Here is a 19,095-nt window from a genome sequence, read left to right as displayed (position 1 = left end):
GTTAATACTCATGTTCAGTAGGAGAAGAATGAGGCCCTCAGGCACAGCCTTAGATCCTTTTATCACTTGAAAATGAAAAAGGAAAGCCAGCACAAAGGACTGTGAGTGGAAACAGAGCTCCAGACTTTACAGCAGGAGTTTCTTTTCCTGGAGTTTTTATATATATATTTGAGGAGGTTAGAAATCTCAGTTCCATGTGGATGCAAGAGACAAATATCCCTAAGCCATTGTGATTTCCTTTGCCTTTTTTATGTGTAAACATACAAAAAAGCAACCATTTCCAGCACATCCTCAGATGTTAGCAGGTTTAAACCCTTGGCGGCTCAGGAGGTGCATCCTTGAAGCTTCTGTTTACTAGAGATAGGGTTAACCCAGCCTTGCATTGCAGAGTTGCCAAAATATGAGAGTGTTGTGCTGAACTACATAAAAGCTCGTTCTGGATAAATAACAGCTTCTCACACAGCAACAACTCTGCAGGTGGAGCATTCTTCCATTTGATGCTGAAACTTACCAGTGCCCTAGCGTCTGTTCAGCAAGAAAGTGGATCTGTCTGAATACACTGATTTCTATACTTTTAACCTCCCTGGCCCTTTCGCCTCTGCTTTGCTTACCTTCATTTCCCCCTTTCTTGCTGAATTCTTTCTGCTTCTTCGGTAACTTCAGATATGAATTATTGTTACTGCATTCAGAATGCTGACCTTGGAAGTTTAAGTGGTATAAGCTAACACAAAAGATGGGCAGGATAAATAACAGAGTGGAAGTACAGTTAACTTTTTTTATTTTCTCTTCAGTTTTGCAGGCAAGTTGGTGCTCTTAAAACTGGGAAACCGACTGTACTAACCAAATATCAGGAAGAGTGAAAACTGGTGCTGATTCAATATTCTTTACCAACCAAGTACTGACCTATGGCATAGCATTTAGTCACAGAGGCAAAATCCAGGGTATCCTCCAGCTCTCAATTATATGATAAAGTTTGACCTGGACTTTTCATAGCTACATCTTGACATATATAGATAGACAGAAAGACAGGCAGGCAGGCAGGCAGGCAGGCAGGCAGGCAGGCAGACAAGTCAGACAGACTTTGTAGTATGTATGTATATGAGAGTGTATACACACATACTGAGCCAGTTAAACAAAATAAAAAAAAATTTGTTTAATTTCAAAATGAGTGGTCTTCCTAGACCTAGGACCTCCTCAAAATGTATACCTGATGTATTTTTTGTGAAAGGCATGACTAACCTAGAAAAATACACAAATGATAATGGCCTTTTCCCCTGTCAGCATCATCTCGTACTACCTTTCCTATACTAAGCATTAGAAGGTCACTATTTCCTAATCAGGTTTCTTTTTTTTTTAAGGTCACATTTTATTGATTTTTCCAAAATGATCAAAAAGTACCAAACATCTGCCCCCCTCCAAAGCAAAATAAGAAAAGATTGTAATGAATACGAGAAAAAGTGAAAGCATAGAATATATCATTATTTGTATAATAATGTGTAAATTAATCACTCAAACAAATTTAATCTCACAAATTTGCAATAATCACATGCCCAAAGTATGGCATTTCCCTCTATAAGCCAATGCACCAGTTATGATCCTCTGGACAACATCTATATATTCCTTCTCTGGTCCTTCTCAGTCATTGGATTGATGCTGTGGAATGGCCTACCGGAAGGTACCATCATGGGCTATCTTCATTTTTTTTTTCATTTCAAATTTTATTAAAAGAGAAATCAAGTATACATAAACAAGATTGCTGTTTGAACAATAATACAAACTGTCAGTGCAGATACATATTTCACAATGCCACCTATTAATTTGTGAAGAAAAGCAAAATGATTTTCTTTTAGAGGATGTTGAGTTTACATTGTTTTTTTATGAGTTGTTCTAAGGCATCAGTAGTACTGTAAATAGTTCGTTAATTTGGGTTTCAGTCTGTGGATACTGGTTGGTCTCATTTAAGCATCTATGATTTTACTGTATTCTTTTTGCTTGTAGCTGCCTTAAGACCCTGGAGAAAGGCAGGATATAAATATTTTAAGAAATACATGGTTGAAGTGTATTAGCACACTATCAGACTTCTATAATAACCTTTGTAGGTCCAGAACTTTGTTTTACCATAATTACTCAACAATAGCTGATGCTTCACAAAACAAATTTTTGTTGGTGTCTAAAAACTGGAGCTACCAATTCAAAAGATACTGCTGTTTGAGTCCCAGAGGGGTATTATCAGCAGAAGCACCAGTTTTACCTTTGACTGACCTTTTAGAAACCAAAATGAATACAAAATGTACCTTTTGATTCATATCTAATTATATAATCACCTCTATAATACTTTAGTTAAGAATGACTGTGGTTTGCTAGAGGGTATATCTATTCTACATCATAGCTGAATTAACAGTTATTCCCTTTTCTCAGGGAACTCTTGGATCAGTGGGTCTCTGATATGGGCAAGAGATCTCTAAGAGAATTACAAGCAACCTTACAATTTGCAATACCCAGGAATCTTGGAAGGAAGTAATGACAGTTAAAGTGACACAAAACTGATATATGTTTGTACTATAGATCTACTCTAAAGTCCTTTTCCTTCCCTGTACCAAACAAAATGCCCTTCTGAAAAGGTGTGGTCACCTTTGAATCTTGTACAGGTTATTTCATAAGACTTATGAGCCTATTTGGAGGAATGCTTTTACTGGTGGCGTGCATGTATAGAGTTAAATTTATTCCCAGGTATTATCACTCCCCATTGCATTCCTCAGTGTTGAGCAAACAGAAAGTAAAGAGGAGAGCATTTTGTTCACATTACCCTCGATAAATGGGTTTAACCACAATACAAATCTTATAATTCACCTCTTCACTCCCAGTGGTTACAGGACAAATCCACTAGATTTAGTGGTAAGCCTTAAATACACCTCAGCTGACAGATATAGGAAAAGTTATGGTGCTGCAATCTTTTACCTTTATTGGAGTTTACAGTTGCTATGGTTTCAAATATTTCACTGAAATCTTTTCCCCCCTTCCAACTTTGTATGGATAATGAGATTTTATAAATGCCTGTGCTTGTTATCTTTTTGACTGGGTCTCTTGACAAAAACAAACAAACAATATAGAGGATTTAAAAGGGCCCCTAGATTAGAAAATATTAGATATTTTAATTAATTTATATGCATTTTACTATAATACTTGAGAGAAATGGAGTACCCCCCTTCTGTTGCCACAGAATGAAAAGATCAGCCATCTTTAGGATACCTATACAGATGGTCAGTTCTGTACTGAAGGTGCTGAAAACCAACTTATCACTGGAGGCTGTAGCTTCTTATAAATAAGATTTAAATAAATTGGGACTTTTTAAAGAAAAGATTGAAAAAGAAAGATTTTGACAGAGATGGATAGAATTATGAACATGAGAAGAGGATAGGAGAAGTGAGATTAAGAAAAAGAAGAAGAAGAGATTGGATTTATACCCCACCCTTCACTACCCAAAGGTGTCTCAGAGCAGCTTACAAACTCCTTTCCCTTTCCCTCCCCACAACAGACACCCTGTGAGGTAGGTGGGGCTGAGAGAATCTAACAGAAACTGCTCTTTTTCAAGTAGAGTTGTGCCAGAATTATGGCTTGCCCAAGGTCAGCCAGGTGCAAGTGGAGGAGTGGGGAATCAAACCCGATTCTCCTAGATTAGAGTCCGTGCACATAACCACTGCACCAAACTGGCTCTTAACTTCTCTTTCCCCCACCCAACCTCAAACAACAAATTAACACGCTCAGCAGTATTTTTAGGGTGAATAAGCATTTTTCATATACTGCATATTTATGGACTTCATTGTCATAAACTATGATGAAAACCAGAGGTTTATGGTTCTGTCTAACACATTTCTCATAGGAGCTCAGGGCTCTCCCCACTTCTGCTTTATCTTCACAAGAAACCCATTAGAGTGACTGGTCCAAAGTCACCCAATGAGTTTGAAGGTGGAGTAGGGATGTCTGGCTTAGATATTGTTCACTCACCCCAGGTGAGTGTCAACAGAAGTTTCTTCCCAGAAGGTTCTATATCTTTCTCATGCTACAAATCATTATAACTTGGTATTCACAGGGCCAAGCTAGATGTTACAGCATCCACTGTTCCGATTCATGGGTGCTAATGCCATTTTAGAGAAGACTCTGACCATTTAAAAATGCCCTGGTGGCCCAGTCATGATTGGCATTCTTGTGTGTTTGTGTCCCCCGGTGTAGTGGGCCCAGATGATCTTGTGTCTCCCCCATGCCTTTTCAAGTGCCAAAACAGCTGCTGTTTCAACACCTGAAGAGGCACATGTGGGGGAGGGGAGGACAAGAATGCCTGGTCCTGCCATGCTGCATCATTTTTAAATGGCTGACTTCTTCTCTAAAATTACATTGTCATCCACAGGTTCGGCCTGTGAAAACTATAATGTAAAGTTTGGCCCTTATGCTCCCTATGGATGGGTGATTCTCAGGTGAAGAAGCATTTAAACATTTGAGCCTCTGAGAGTATCTTCTGTGTTTAGCTTGGGTTCCAGTTACTTTTGAATGATTTGAGACTGGGCAGATGTGTTGATAAACTAATGGTTTTAATGATGTGCTGAGATTAAAAATGAAGCCTAATTACCTCTGAATAGTTAACCCTTGGAATGCTTCCAGATGTGCCAGGGGCTACACCTCTCCAATCATGCAGGTTAATCACTTTCAGTCTGCATCACAAAGTGATCCCACTTCACTGGAAGCCTAATTTTCTCAGTATGGTAGACAGGTATTCTGTGGTCTTTTGGGGATAGTGCTTGTTTTAGAAGAATGAAACACCAGGCAAGATATTGTCACTAGAAGCAGACAGTTCTGTACTGTTACACAAGGGCAGCTGCAAACCTTTACATTTCTAAACAATACTGTCTCTGTTTAAGAAGCTGTTACAGGAAAAGAAATGTGCAGTGGACAATGGCTGAATCCTCCAGCCAGCACTTAAGTCTAAATACAAGTGTGGTGTGCTGCTTGAAATCCCACCTATCAAACGGAGAAAGCTGAATCTCAGCTCCCTTTAAATCTCTGTGCTATGTCAAGCTGTCCACCCAATTAACAGGAAAGAGAGTAAACAGAATGCGTGATCAAGGACAAGGCAAGATCTAAAGTCAGAAAGTCTTGAAGAAGAACATTCAAGAAACAACCACAAAGGAAAAAAGAAGAAACCAGAAGTGCAGAAAACATAGCCATGAGTTAAGAGTAATGAACAAGACAACACTTTAAAAAACTGCAACAACTGGGGTTGCTGTAGTGGGAGACCTCCCAGTGGCAACCCTCTCTTTCCACTGCTGTTCCTTTGGATAGTGGGAGGGGAAAAAAGTTGTCATAGTACAATGTCCCTTCCAGGAAAAACCCATAAGTGATGTCACATCACTCTGTGACTCCCCAGAAACGCTATGAGAGTTTCTGAGAGCAACATGATGACATTTCTGGTTTTCCATGGAAGTGATATCATGCTGCTCACAATGCCAGTGCCTCCCATACCCCTGCCTCCCATCTCCTGCTGGCTGCCAGGTGCCAGCTGGCAACCCTACCAGCAACCCTGACAGACATCTGGCCCATCAAAAACAACAAAGAATCTTGGTACTTGAAAGATTAACAGATTTACTGTGGCATAAACTTCATGGAATTAGCCCACAAAAGCTGGTATTTCAATAACAGCCTGTAAGGTACCACAAGATTCCTTTCTGGTTTTGGATCAACAGACAAATGTGGCAATCCCTCTGGAATGTGAACTGTCAAGCATTCCTGGAAGCAAGGGTTTCAGGTTTCAGTGTGGGGGGAGAATATTCATATGTTTATCTAGATCAGTGGTACTCACTCTGTAGCTTATGGAGAGCCACAATCACCATTAACCAAAACATCCTCATGACTACAGTTTACCCTGTGCACCACCTCACCAAATTCACACATACAATAATATAATAAGATATAACTATTTATATTAAATATATGACTATAACCTTTTTAATTACCAAAGTCTGAGTTAGCACATAAAACAGTCCAGGTGTGTATCCAAGTTGGTCTGAAGCAGCAGATCAAAGTGTGAGTCCAGTGGCACCTTTAAGACCAACAAAGTTTTATTGAAAGTGTAAGCTTTTGTGTGCAAATGCCTGCTTTGCACATGGAAGCTTATACTCTGAATAAAACTCTGTTAGTCTTAAAGGTGCCACTTGACATAAAACAGTGTGCAAGATTTCAAGTTCTCTAGAACTCTTTTTTAAATGCTTCCCTAAGTTAAAATCTCTCTTCATGTTGAACTCAAGCATTGCAGCAGAACAAAGTTTGAGTCCAGTGGCACCTTTAAGACCAGCACAGTTTTATAAAACTTTCTTGGTCTTTAAGGTATCACTGGACTCAAACTTTTGTTCTGCTGCTTCAGATCAACATGGCTACAGTGGAAAGTTTTTGCACTCTCTATTTTCCTTTCTGCCTTCTTGCTGTTTTCTCAGTATAAGGCACAGCGGCTCAGGCAAGAGAATGAGATGGCCAAGGTTCCCAGAGGAGAGCAAGCTGTTTGTGGAGAAAGGGGAGTACTAGCACACATGCACACATGCACACATGCACACACACACTGTGGCTAGCTTGCTCTTCTCCCAAGCAGTTGCTATGGCAGTGGTGGTGTTACTCTGTGGGTGCATTCAGATGGGGCGTTTCAGCTGGCATAAACTGTACCGGTTGGAACCATTGCAGTTTATGCCGGCTGAAACACGATCACACTTACCTCCTGTCTGCAGAGCCCATTGCTGTATGCCCATTCACACACAGCGAGCGTCGGCAGTTTGTTGTTGTTTTTTAACTTAGTTTGCACATGCGCATAGGCAGCCATCCACAGAATGGCGATCTTCGCACATGCGCAAAACACCCCGTCCAGAAAAGCATGCCCTGAAGAGAGGACTTACCTTTAAAGTTTAAAGAGCAAACTGGCCTCCCTGAGGTCCCAGACTCCTCTAAAACGTTAAACTAAGGACCTTTTCTTTTTTAAACAAATGCCGGGGCGAAGCTTCGCCCAAGCGCATATTGCCGACCTAAAAAAAAAAAAGGCGGGCAAAAATCGGAAGCCTCGGGCTTCTAAACGGAAGTGGCTCTACAACGGTGGAGAGCGATCAGACAGGGGGATAAAGTGATTACAACTGTTGCACTCAGGATACCACCACTTTGGGACCTAGTGGAAGAATACAATGGTTTAAAGCTCTTTGCAACGGTTAGGGATGGAAGGCAGATGTTCACCATGTGAACGCCGGTAAGTACACCGATTCCAACCGGCACCTATACCATTGTAAATGCCCCATCTGAACGCACCTGTGTGGCCCTGTTTGATCTCCTCCCAACAACCACCAGGATGATGCGATGAGAGTGTGGAGGTTGCAGAGAAGGGTGGAGCGCTGTTGGAGAAAAAGAGCCCTTTACTTCTATCCCTGGCATGATGACTGCAGTTTGTGGAGGTTCTTAGTTTACCCATCCTTCAGTTGCTCTGGCAGCAGGTGTTTTAATGTGGGAGCCACCAGATGCCTACTGCAAACCCTAAAAGGCAATGGCTGTACCCACTTTTCTGAAACATGGGGTGGGAACAAAAGTGGGAAATGGTGCTCAGAAGAGTCACAAGTAGCAAGTCAAAGAGCCAGATGGGGCTCCTGAGCCACTGAGTGAATATCACTGATGCAGATATTTATACCCAGCTCTCTTTCCAATAGGAGACAACGTCATGTTGAATGGCCTATTGCTGATATTTGATATTAAATTGCAAAAAAAAAGGTAGCGGTTTAAATGTGGGTACTTTTTACGCCTTACAGTAACTGCAGATATATTTGTACTCTTGAGAAATAATCACATGTGGTCTGAAACAGGAAGTGGGAGAAGAGTCAGCTGCATTCCCAGCATCACAAAATGGAACCTCTGAGTTCTACCCCCCCCACACACACACACAGCCTGTGTCATTTCAAACTGCAGTAGCTGGATTATATCAAAGTAGTACAAATATACTGTGTAAGGAGGACAAAAGAGGTCATATATTGAAACATCAAATAGCTGGAATAGACCATCTGTGTCTAAGATAAGGCCTCGGTTCCTGCCGGAGCGCACCGGAGCACCGCTCTGCCACTCAGGAGGAACCCAGGGGGCGGGCACATAAGCCCCGCCCCCTGCTCCCACCAGCCATCAGTTGGGACACGGTGTGGGGGGGAAACGTTCCCCCGCCTCCCTGAGCCCCGGGGTGGTGACCTTGGACTCCTAGCGGGAAATTCCACCTCTCGCGCGAAAGGTCATTCTGGCTCCCCCAGCTCTTGGGAGGGGCTCTTTAAAAACTTATGGCCACCGCCGCTCTTCTTGGTGGCAGCTGCGATGCCCACGGGGGGGGGGGACTCCCTGAGCCCCGGGGTGGTTGCCTTGGACTGGTAGGGGCAAATTCCACCTCTCGCATGTGATGTCACACGCAAGAGGTCATTCTGGCTCCCCCAGCTCTTGGGAGGGGCTCTTTAAAAAGTTATGGCGGCCACCGCTGTTCTCAGCGGCAGCTGCAATGCCCGCACGGGGGGCAGGCGGGGCAAAACATTCCCTTGCCTCCCTGAGCCCCGGGGTGGTGGCCTTGGACTCATAGGGGCAAATTCCACCTCTCGTGTGTGATGTCCAAGTGGCATTGCCACTCGGACATCACATGCGAGTGGTCATTCTGGCTCCCCCAGCTCTCGAGAGGGGCTCTTTAAAAAGTTACGGCCACCGTCGCTGTTCTTGGTGGCAGCTGCAACGCCCGCGCTGGGAGAGGGGCAGGGCAAAACGTTCCCTTGCCTCCTTGAGCCCCGGGGTGGTGGCCTTGGACTCGTAGAGGCAAATTCCACCTCTCGTGTGTGATGTCCATGCAGCGTTGCCGCTCAGACATCACACATGAGAGGTCATTCTGGCTCCCCCAGCTCTCGATAGGAGCTCTTTAAAAATTTATGGCCACCGCCACTGTTCTAACTGCAATGCCCATGGGGGGCGGGGCAAAACATTCCCTTGCCTCCCGGAGCCCCGGGGTGGTGGCCTTGGACTCGTAGAGGCAAATTCCACCTCTCGTGTGTGATGTCCATGCAGCGTTGCCGCTCAGACATCACACATGAGAGGTCATTCTGGCTCCCCCAGCTCTCGGGAGGGGCTCTTTAAAAAGTTATGGCCGCCGTCGCTGTTCTAGGCAGCAGCTGCAATGCTCGCATGGGGGGAGGGGTGGGGAAAAACGTTCTCTTGCCTCCTTGAGCCCCAGGGTGGTGGCCTTGGACTCATAGAGGCAAATGCCACCTCTTGCATGTGATGTCTGAGCGGTCACACACGAGAGGTCATTCTGGCTCCCCCAGCTCTCAGGAGGGGCTCTTTAAAAAGTTATGGCTGTCGTCGCTGTTCTCAGCAGCAGACGAGGGGAGGGGCGAGGGGAGGGGAGGGGCATTTGCCCATTTCCACTAGAAATGTTGCCAAAATTCACTAATTTGTAGATCTGAGTCAAGTTCTGCTACACTCATTAAACTTAGAAATATTATAAAGAGAGTTGACTCTTACCCAAGAATTCTACTACCCATAAATGTAAACTGATTATTATTATTTATTTGTTTTTGCATCTGAGATGTATGCAGTGAAGATCAAAGCCTGACTTTCTGTCAGGAAACCTGATTTACTTAGCTAGAGTGCTTCTCTTAGAGAACCCTGCCCTTACTTGAGAGTAAACATGCATAGAATTGGACTGAATTGTAGTTTTGTAGTCTTATAAAAAAAATTGTAGTTTTTTAGTTTAATTAAAAAACAATAAAAAATATCCCTCCGGGGATTTTTTTTAAAAAAGAATTGGACTGAAGGGAGGGAGTGAGAAAGGCAAGAGAAAGCTGTGGCTGGATGGTTACAGCAGAGTCAGCTGAAGTTGTTGTTGTTTTTTAATTGGATTTATATCCCGCCCTTCCCGCGAATGGGCTTAGGGCGGCTCACAGTTAGTGGCACCATGTGCCAAGTCATATAAAGCATATAAAACCAGAGTAAAACAATCATACAGTACACAAATAAAGTGCTCACAATAATGGTCATTCAGTTAGGGACGGTGTACTATAAGGTGTAATACTACAATCCCGGTAGCAGTATACCGGCCGGCCGCGAAGCTGTGGCTCAATCTCAATAAAGGGCCAACCTATTACCACGATGTTGATAATAATACTAGTTGGTGGTAGTGGTGGGCAGCTCCTACTTGAAAGCCTGGTGGAAGAGCTCCGTCTTGCAGGCCCTGCGGAACTGTACAAGGTCCTGCAGGGCCCTGATCTCCTCTGGGAGCTTATTCCACCAGGTAGGAGCCTCCACTGAAAAGGCCCTGGCCCTAGTAGCAGCGAGCCTGGCATACTTAGGGCCTAAAATGATTAGACGATGTTGTGACCCCGACCGTAGTGCTCTCTAGGGTATGTATGGGGAAAGGCAGTCCCTCAGATATGTCGGACCCTGGCCATATAGGGCTTTAAAGATAAGTACCAGCACCTTGAAGTGAATGCGGTATGCTATTGGCAACCAGTGCAGTGCCTTCCGCTCAGGCCGGATGTGCTCCCATCTAGGGAGGTCCATCAACAGCCTGGCCGCGGCATTCTGCACTAGCTGCAGCTTCCAAATTTGCAACAAGGGCAGCCCCATGTAGAGAGCATTACAGTTGTCTAATCTCATGGTGACCATCGCATGGATCACTGTAGCCAGGTTGTCGCAGTTGAGGAAGGGAACCAACTGCCGAATCAGCCGAAGATGATAAAAGGCCGATTTATCAGTGGCTGCCACCTGGGCCTCCATAGTTAAGGAGGAATCCAGGAGCATTCCCAAACTCCTCACCACCGGCGCTGGCATCAGAGGCACCTCGTCGAAGGTCGGGAGTGGGATCCCCATCCCCAGACCACCCCGATTCAGACACAGGACCTCCATCTTCATCGGGTTTAGTTTCAGCCAGCTCAGTCTAAGCCAACCAGCCACGGCTTGCAATGCCCGGTCCAGATCTTCCGGACTGGAATCTGAACGACCACCCAACATCAGATAGAGCTGGGTGTCCTCAACGTACTGGTGACATCCCAGCCCAAACCTCCGGGCAATCTGGGCAAGGGGGCGCATGTAGATGTTAAATAACATCGAGGTAAGCACTGCCCCCTGAGGCACACCGCACTCAAGCGGGTGTCTCCTGGACTGCTGTTCCCCTAGCACCACCCTTTGTCCCTGACCCTGGAGAAAATAAGAAAGCCATTGCAAGGCAAGCCCCTGTATCCTCATGACAGCGAGGCAGTGGATCAGCAACTGGTGGTCGACTGTGTCGAACACAGCCGACAGGTCTAACAACAACAGTGCTGCCGAACCGACCCGATCCAGATGTCTCCGGAGGTCCTGTACCTGATTCGAAGGGGCATGGATGTGGGCACCAGGCTCCCCACACTGGAAGGGGCACCTTTGGTGCCATCCCAAACAGTGAGGAGCCTGGGAGTAACATTGGATTCCTCTTTGTCAATTGAGGCCCAGGTTGCCGCAGTTGCCAGATCTGCATTTTTCCATCTTAGGCAGATCAGGCTACTGAAGCCATATCTTTCTCCCCAAGATCTAGCTACAGTGATCCATGCAATGGTCACCTCCAGGCTTGATTACTGCAATTCATTGTATGCATGCTTACCCCTGAGGCTGATCCGGAAATTACAGCTGGTACAAAATGCAGCGGCATGCTATGCCCATGTAGGCTCACATTCGGCATGTGCTTTGACAGCTGCACTGGTTACCAGTTGAGTACCGGATCCACTTCAAGGTGTTGGTAATAACCTTCAAAGCCTTATACTGCCTGGGACCAACATATCTAAGTGACCGCTTCTTCCCATATACGCTTTGAAGAGCTTTACACTCCAGTAATCAACATCTCCTGGTGGTCCTTGGCCCAAAGGACATCCGTCTAGACTTGACCAGGGCCAGGGCTTTCTCTGCCCTGGCCCCCACCTGGTGGAGCATGCTCCCCATCGAAATCATGGCCCTGTGGGATCTTACTCAGTTCCGCAGGGCCTGCAAGATGGAGCTGTTCCAACAGGCTTTTGATTGAGCCAGTGGGCATCCATATATGGCCTCCCCAAGGTTGCTGTCTCCTACCTACTGGCCATCCATCTACTAGCAACCAGCCATATCCATCAGATGAATGGGTCAGAATTTTCACCAGCAGTTGAAAACGACTGATTTTAAATGTTTATAATATAAATGTTTGATTGTGTTTTAAACTTAACTGTACTATTGAAGATTATGTGACCTGCCCTGAGCCCGCTTGCGAGATGGGCGGGATACAAATACAATAAATAAATAAATAAATAAATAAATAAATAAATGTGGACATTTGAGTGACCCAAGTGCCAGAGATATAGGAGTATTTCATCAGAAGAAAGCTTAGATCATGTGAGCTTCAGTCCAAGGAGAGCTGGTTTTCAGCAATCCCCTGAGATTGGGACCTCTTCCTGTGGTAAGAGATAGCGGTCTAGTAACCAGACACAACATGCATTTGGCACCCTTGCCAAGCAAGCCTGAGTTTCCAAGTCTTTCTTTCTTTGCATATAATGGTAAGGTTTCCACCACCACATTCCAAATTCATTCTCAATACCATTCTCAGCATGACTCTAATGATGAGATGATTGTGAAGAGCACATCATAGTGAAGAGACAGCATGCTTGTAAATCCTTCTGACAATGACTAGCTTTCGTATGCAAAGCAGAAGCAAGGGGAGTGAACAAAATCAGAATCACACAGGATAGTAGTCTGTCAAATTAAATCAAGTTTTCAGAGTGAAATTAGCCTTTTGAGATCAGTCCAAAATACCCTTTGCTTTATGAAGCTCTTACCATTACTGGCAGTCCTCTGCTCACAGCTGGAATCTGCAGGCCTCTTCCTACTTTCATTTATGCCATTGCAAATTAGGAGTGACTCACTTTAGCTGAGTGGATCTGAAGTAAGAGGAGAATCAGGCCTTTTGATTTTGTTGAAAGGTTATCACTGGGTTCAACCCCAAATGTCATCCTCTTCATTCCTTCTAGGTAAAACTGTCATATAATTAATAAACCTGTTACAGATGATGTTTCACTAATTAGGAAATGGTCTTGTTCTGCTACTAATTAGAGAATGTCCCTGACACTTGGACTTACTAAACTGTCAAGATTGCACCTTCCCAATTTATTGATGAATTATTTTCTCATAATACTCATGTGAGGCACAGCTAATGGCTTCTCAGCTAAAGCGGAGACCCTATTCAGGCAGAATAGAAGAGAATAGAAGAAACAGCCCTGTGCACTTGGCTGTGGGACAAAACCAGGCATGAATCATGATCATGATGTTTGTTTAATTCATTTGTACCCTGCATTTCTCTTCAATGGGAACTCAATGCAGCTTACATCGTTCTCTTCTTCTCCACTGCACCACACTGGCTCTCTTTAAGAGGCTAACTCCAGAGGCCTCAGGGCAAGCAGGTTTGTGGAGAGTAGGAAAGAAAAGCTTCACTTTGCTTTCTGGTAACCTATAGGTGTGCTGGGCCTCCATGGCTACTCAAAACTAGGCTTTTAGTTAAGTACTGTTATATTTCCTTTCCAAGCTGAATGATCTACCTAGAGGTTTTCAGTGCTAAAAAATAAACCATTATGTTAAATAAGACAATTGTTCATTAATGGTTTTGTGATAAGGGTAGGACTCACCCAGTGTTGCCGGTAGGTATGCTCCCTTTGGGTTAGTAATCTCCCAGTGAAGGGACCTCCCACCTGCCCTTGCCTCTTTGGCCAGTGGAAGAAACAGTATGCCAACACTACATATAGGCAAAACCCCAGACATGACATCACAACCAACACTCTAGAAACTCTATGGTTTTAGCATCATCTGATGTGCTGCCATCACATTTGGTTTTTTGTCTGGTGGTGACATCAGCACGTAGCCTGATGTTGTTTCTGCCCTTTGCCCCACCACTAAAGCTCCTGGGGATGCCAGGCCACCACCTGGCATACCTAATTGCCAGCCAACCACTGGCAACTGGTGGGAGTTGTAGGAGGGCAAGGACATGCAAAATAGGCATCACAGTTTCACTTCTGGTGTGAACCCAGAAATGATGGTAACACGTTCGTGTGACTGCTCTAGGAATCCTAGACATCATGCTGATGGCACTTCCAAGTTTGCTGCAACACTTATCCCCCCCCCCCACTGCTCTAATGAGTGCTGGCAGACACCTGGGCTCTAGGGCAGGAATATATCTAGCCAAAGACCTGGGCACTCTAAACTCACCTGCTGCTAAAATATCCTGAAGTTGTGAGAATAATCTGATACGAGGCCAACTCTTTCATTTATTTATCACTGCTGTATCACTAAAGAAATGGCTGCACTGAGTCCTCTTGGATTAGCCTGTTAAAGAAGTACTACATAACACTTGGATCTTTGTTTTTTTGTAAAGATAATTTATGCACACACAGAGCAGCAATGTGGATTATAACCATGAAGGAGAGAGAGGATTAAACCCTTCAACCTCTACTCAGTTTTGCTCACTGAACCAGGTTGGGGGCACTTTTATTAGTGTTTTTAAAAGGGGAAAGAAGGATTTTTAAAGGACATTTAGTACTGAAAACAGTACAGTTGCCCAATCTAACAACTTTATTTCTCCACAGTCACAATATTCTCCTGTATGAAGATGGCCATGCTGTTGTAGCTGATTTTGGAGGTGAGAGTTTGGGGATTAAAAGAACAAATGGCATATATTCAGTCTCTAGGGAAGAAGGGACAGTCATAATTGGAGACCTGACTATCATAAACTACAGATCAATGCCATAACTAAGTTTTCTGACTGGCTTTTTGTGTTCTTGGAGTTTAACAAGTCTTTGTGGCTTCTCAATATATTTTATTTTGGTTTCTTGTTCAATCTACAGTACAGATTTCTTGCGTGGTGAAAAAAAACCCTATTATTTATCCCCTGGCAAACCACCGATGTACTGACTTCAAACCAACATGGCTAGCCACCTGAATTAATCACCTGGATGGTTATCTTTTCCTCTAAAAGCAAATGAAGATAACAAAACAGGGCCTAGTGTAGAGGCATTTGGCATTTTTGCATATTTAGGGACTACTTATATATGAAGAAAAGTATTGTAAATTCTAAAAAAGTAGAAGAAATTGTCATACAAATTGTTTGCTGTGAACTGGGCATGCTCGCTGCACTTGGTTGAGGACAACTGAGTCACTTTAAAGAGGAAAAAAAGAAGGAGATAGGGAAATTGGCTTGCTGAAGTCCCCAAGAGCTTATAACAAGGGCCTCAACCTTTTTGAGCCTGTGGGCACCTTTGGAATTCTAACACAACATGCCGCAGGAAGTAGATCCAGCCACAAAATGGCTGCCATGGCTTACCTGCAGTCACACAGTGAAGATGCTTATGCTGTGGTGGCAGCTGCTGCCAAAGCAACATTTTTTTAAAATGTGCACAGCCAAAGAACTCTCCAATGGCCAAGCAGAACTTCTGCTGAATAAAAGCCCAGCCTGGCCCCAACCCACATTCTCAAAACACTTGGTAGATGCCAGGGACAGTATTGGTGGGTGCCATGGCATCCATTGGCACCACGTTGGGGACCCCTGGCTTCTACAGTCTCAAAGGGACATTTGAGTTGAGGGTATTTCCCAGTAATTTCTCCTACCCTCCTGTGGTACCATGATTCCACAAGTTTATTTGTATCCGAATTGCAATCGGCTGCCCCCACTCCACTCCCATAATGCAGGCATTTCCTAATGCCTAAAAATATGTTTAAAGGCTTATCCAGATGGTTGCCAGTGTGTATCCAGAGAGTCTTGGTGTATGTTTACAATCACAAAAAAAAGAAAGAAAGACATGAAGCAATTGCCCATTCTGTTCCCAGCCCTGTTATTTTCCTACTGCCCCTTCTCTAGATATGCCAGTTTGTAGGTGGGGAGTCTGTGACAGGACTGGGGAAGGAATTTGTGGCAGAAGTCATGGCTGCTTTGTCACTGGCTTTATTAATGATTTTAAAGATAGAATGCAAACCTCAGGGTTGCAGTCTAGTAGTCCTACTTGCAATCTGTTAGTAAGCATTGTATAGCTTTGCAGAAAAATGTATAGATGTAAAATAATATAACCCTCAAAAAGGCTAAAATAGAACTCAGACCATCATCACTTGGTGGGCTGACCTTCCACTATGCAGCAGGCATTGGGTATTAATTTTGGATGGCAGAACTCAACTACTGTATCTACCTTAAGGTCTGAGTACCTGAAGACAAATGCAAAATACTAGTGTTCTTACACAAGCACTTTATAAAGTACGCCATTTAAATCATGTACAATTTCCTTGCATTTCTAGTTGGATTTTATACAGCAGAAATACATAAGCAATGTCAGGTCTCACTTAAAAAAAAAGATTCACCTGTACTTGGTGATGTTTATTCAGACGGTGTTTTTCTTTTCTTTTTTTAATCTCAGAATCCAGATTTCTGCAGTCTTTGGATGAAGACAATATGACAAAACAACCTGGGGTTTGCCTCTTCTTTTCTTGTCTTGTTATGTATAATTACTCTACAATGTATGTGAAAACTCAGCCTACAAGCAAGTAACGAAATTAGGATTTTCTTTTGCCAGCATACATCCTATTGTATATGGACAGTGTTCAGTCTTGTTTCTTTCATATGTTAATTTTTTGGTAGACTGCTTGAGATCAGTTTTTATGCCAGCCAAGATTAGTGGGTACAAAACGTACTCTCTGCCTGGAGTCATAAATGAGTTTCTGTTCTGCATCTGTAATCATCATTAATATTTGCTTCTTATATTAACAATGTTGTTTAGAATTATCTTGTGACTAGCGATGGGCAAGCTTTCTTCAGCTTGCCTTAAAATTAACTAAGGTCTTTGAGGCTTCTTCGGAGAAGTCTTGGAAAAACTAGTTTTTTATATCACTGATAATTCTCCAAGAACATGCAGGATGATGGTATACTGAGAGGAACTCCCTGTCAACCAGTTCTGATTGAAGGTGCCCACTCTGGCTTGGGAAATTTCTGGGGGTGTGGGATGGTGCCTGGGGTAGGTGGAATATGGGGAAGGGAAGGAGCCCACAGCCCAGCAGGGATGTGATGCTAAACAGTCTCCCTCCAAAGGTGCCGTCTCCTTCTGGGAAACTGATATACATAATCTGGAGGTCAGTTGTCATCCCAAGAAAACTCTGGCCCCGGCCTGAAGGTTGGCAGTCCTACCTCTGGTGCCCACTTCCCAAACAATCTTTCCTTTGCAGAAGTCAAAAAGCGAGTAATGCTGACAGGCAATGGAAAGATCTCAAAAGCAAACTTGATTTGTCAAACTTTGGCAGTTTACAGTTCCTACGAATTCAGTGAATTGGCGAAACTACAACTCCCAGGCATATTAGGGGCAAGGGATGCTCCTAAGGAGATGTAGTGTGTTCACTGCCACTTAGATTCCCATTGAGCCAGGGGCCACTGGAAACTACAATTTCCATGCATCCCAGTAGGTGACCTATGGTACTGAGCATGCTTGGAACTATCCAGGCTTTAAGGCTAGGCTTAGAAATCTTCCAAGATAACCAGTCAGTCATTCCCACTGCCAGGCTTGTTTGTTTGTTTGTTTGTTTTGGTACCTCATAAGAATAAGGTTTTTGGGGAGAGGGGAAAAGTGGCAGTCCATTTTCCAAGAAACTCATGATGTTAGGTCATCTGAACAACAATCCAGCGTGCGCTAGGATTGATATGCAAGGTATTCACTTATGTTGTGGATCAGCTATTATTCGTATTGTTTCCTTTGTTTCTGGCTGCCATGAAAATCTTCAGATTGGTACCATGTTGCACATGTGTCTAGAAGTGCCCAGCAGAGTTACACTCTAGGGAGTGGGAAGCAGTAACCACCAGGGAAACTTCTTTTCATATCAGCAATGAGTATAGTGAAAGATATTCTGGTTTTGTGCAGACAAAGTGAAATCTACACTATAGTTGAAAACACCACAAACCAGGGCTACTTTTGGGTAGGAACGCACAGGAACAGAGTTCCGGCTGGTTTCCAAGTTGGCCACACCCAGCAGGAACGCATTAGCATAACAGGCCACATCCAACAGCAGAAACTCATTAGGATTGGCTACATTAGGGCTGTGTGGCCTAACATGCAAGGGAGTTCCTGCTACAAAAAAGCCCTAGGTTTGGACAACAAACAAGGTAAACAGAATAAGAAGCAAAAGGTGGGTGTGGCTGGATGACCACACTTCTGGTAACCTAGGGGTGTGGCCTAATATGCCAATGAGCTGTGCTGTCATGGGTGTGGCCTAATATGCTAATGAGTTTCTACTGTTGGGTGTGGCCTATTATGGTAATGAGTTCCTGCTGGGCTTTTTCTACAAAAAAAGCCCTGCCACAAACGATATGGTAATTTGCTCCATAGATTATTGTTAATATCCATATCACTATTATTACTCATATCATTATTATTTTCCCCCACATTAATTCTGTTAGCATATTTCTAGAAAGTAAACTGATATAAAAATAGAGAAAAGATCCACTCCCTTGTGAGGAAACAAAACAGTCTGTTAATGCATTATTGATGTTTTTGTGATGTGCAGAACTTGCGTTGGATGGCCCCTGAAGTATTCACACAGTGTACTCGGTACACTGTAAAAGCCGATGTTTTCAGCTACGCTTTGTGTCTCTGGGAACTATTAACAGGGGAAATTCCATTTGCTCACCTCAAACCAGGTAAGATATATAGCAAGCGAACATCAAAAGTGGACTTCTCTCTGGTATACAATAAAATAGCTACTCTGCATAACAGGAACTCCATTTTTAGCTGAATGCTACACACACACACACACCTACAGTACAGGGTTTCAATATTCACTTACAATTTGAAGTTGCTACATTGCAGTCAGGCACACTACTGATTGAATAACTATTGTAAAAAGACTTAGGCAGGCAGCTTAAGAAGTGTTTTTGGACTTGCACTATGCATACTGCTCTCCAAATGATAACTTTATGTGGCTGAAATGCACACAAAGCACAAGTAGATCAGCATTTTGCCATCAAAGCAGCTAAGCCAACTGGGAGCCAGA

The 19,095-nt window shown here is 43.7% G+C and overlaps 1 protein-coding gene across 1 annotated transcript in view; it reads left to right on the top strand.

Annotated features, from left to right (window-relative positions):
• The window catches only part of LOC107126035 (serine/threonine-protein kinase TNNI3K-like), a 197,290-nt gene that overhangs the window by 69,908 nt on the left and 108,287 nt on the right, over positions 1–19,095 (top strand). Inside the window, exons 2-4 of the mRNA XM_015429529.1 lie at positions 14,664–14,716; positions 16,479–16,531; positions 18,610–18,742. Coding sequence (XP_015285015.1) covers positions 14,664–14,716; positions 16,479–16,531; positions 18,610–18,742 — 239 coding nt within the window. The remainder of the gene's footprint in view (positions 1–14,663; positions 14,717–16,478; positions 16,532–18,609; positions 18,743–19,095) is intronic.

This window comes from Gekko japonicus, unplaced genomic scaffold (assembly GCF_001447785.1).
Source record: "Gekko japonicus isolate JY-2015 unplaced genomic scaffold, Gekko_japonicus_V1.1 scaffold304, whole genome shotgun sequence".
Classification (NCBI taxonomy): domain Eukaryota; kingdom Metazoa; phylum Chordata; class Lepidosauria; order Squamata; family Gekkonidae; genus Gekko; species Gekko japonicus.
The sequence above is the reverse complement of the archived record's forward strand: the minus strand, read 5'-3'. Positions and strand labels throughout refer to the sequence as shown.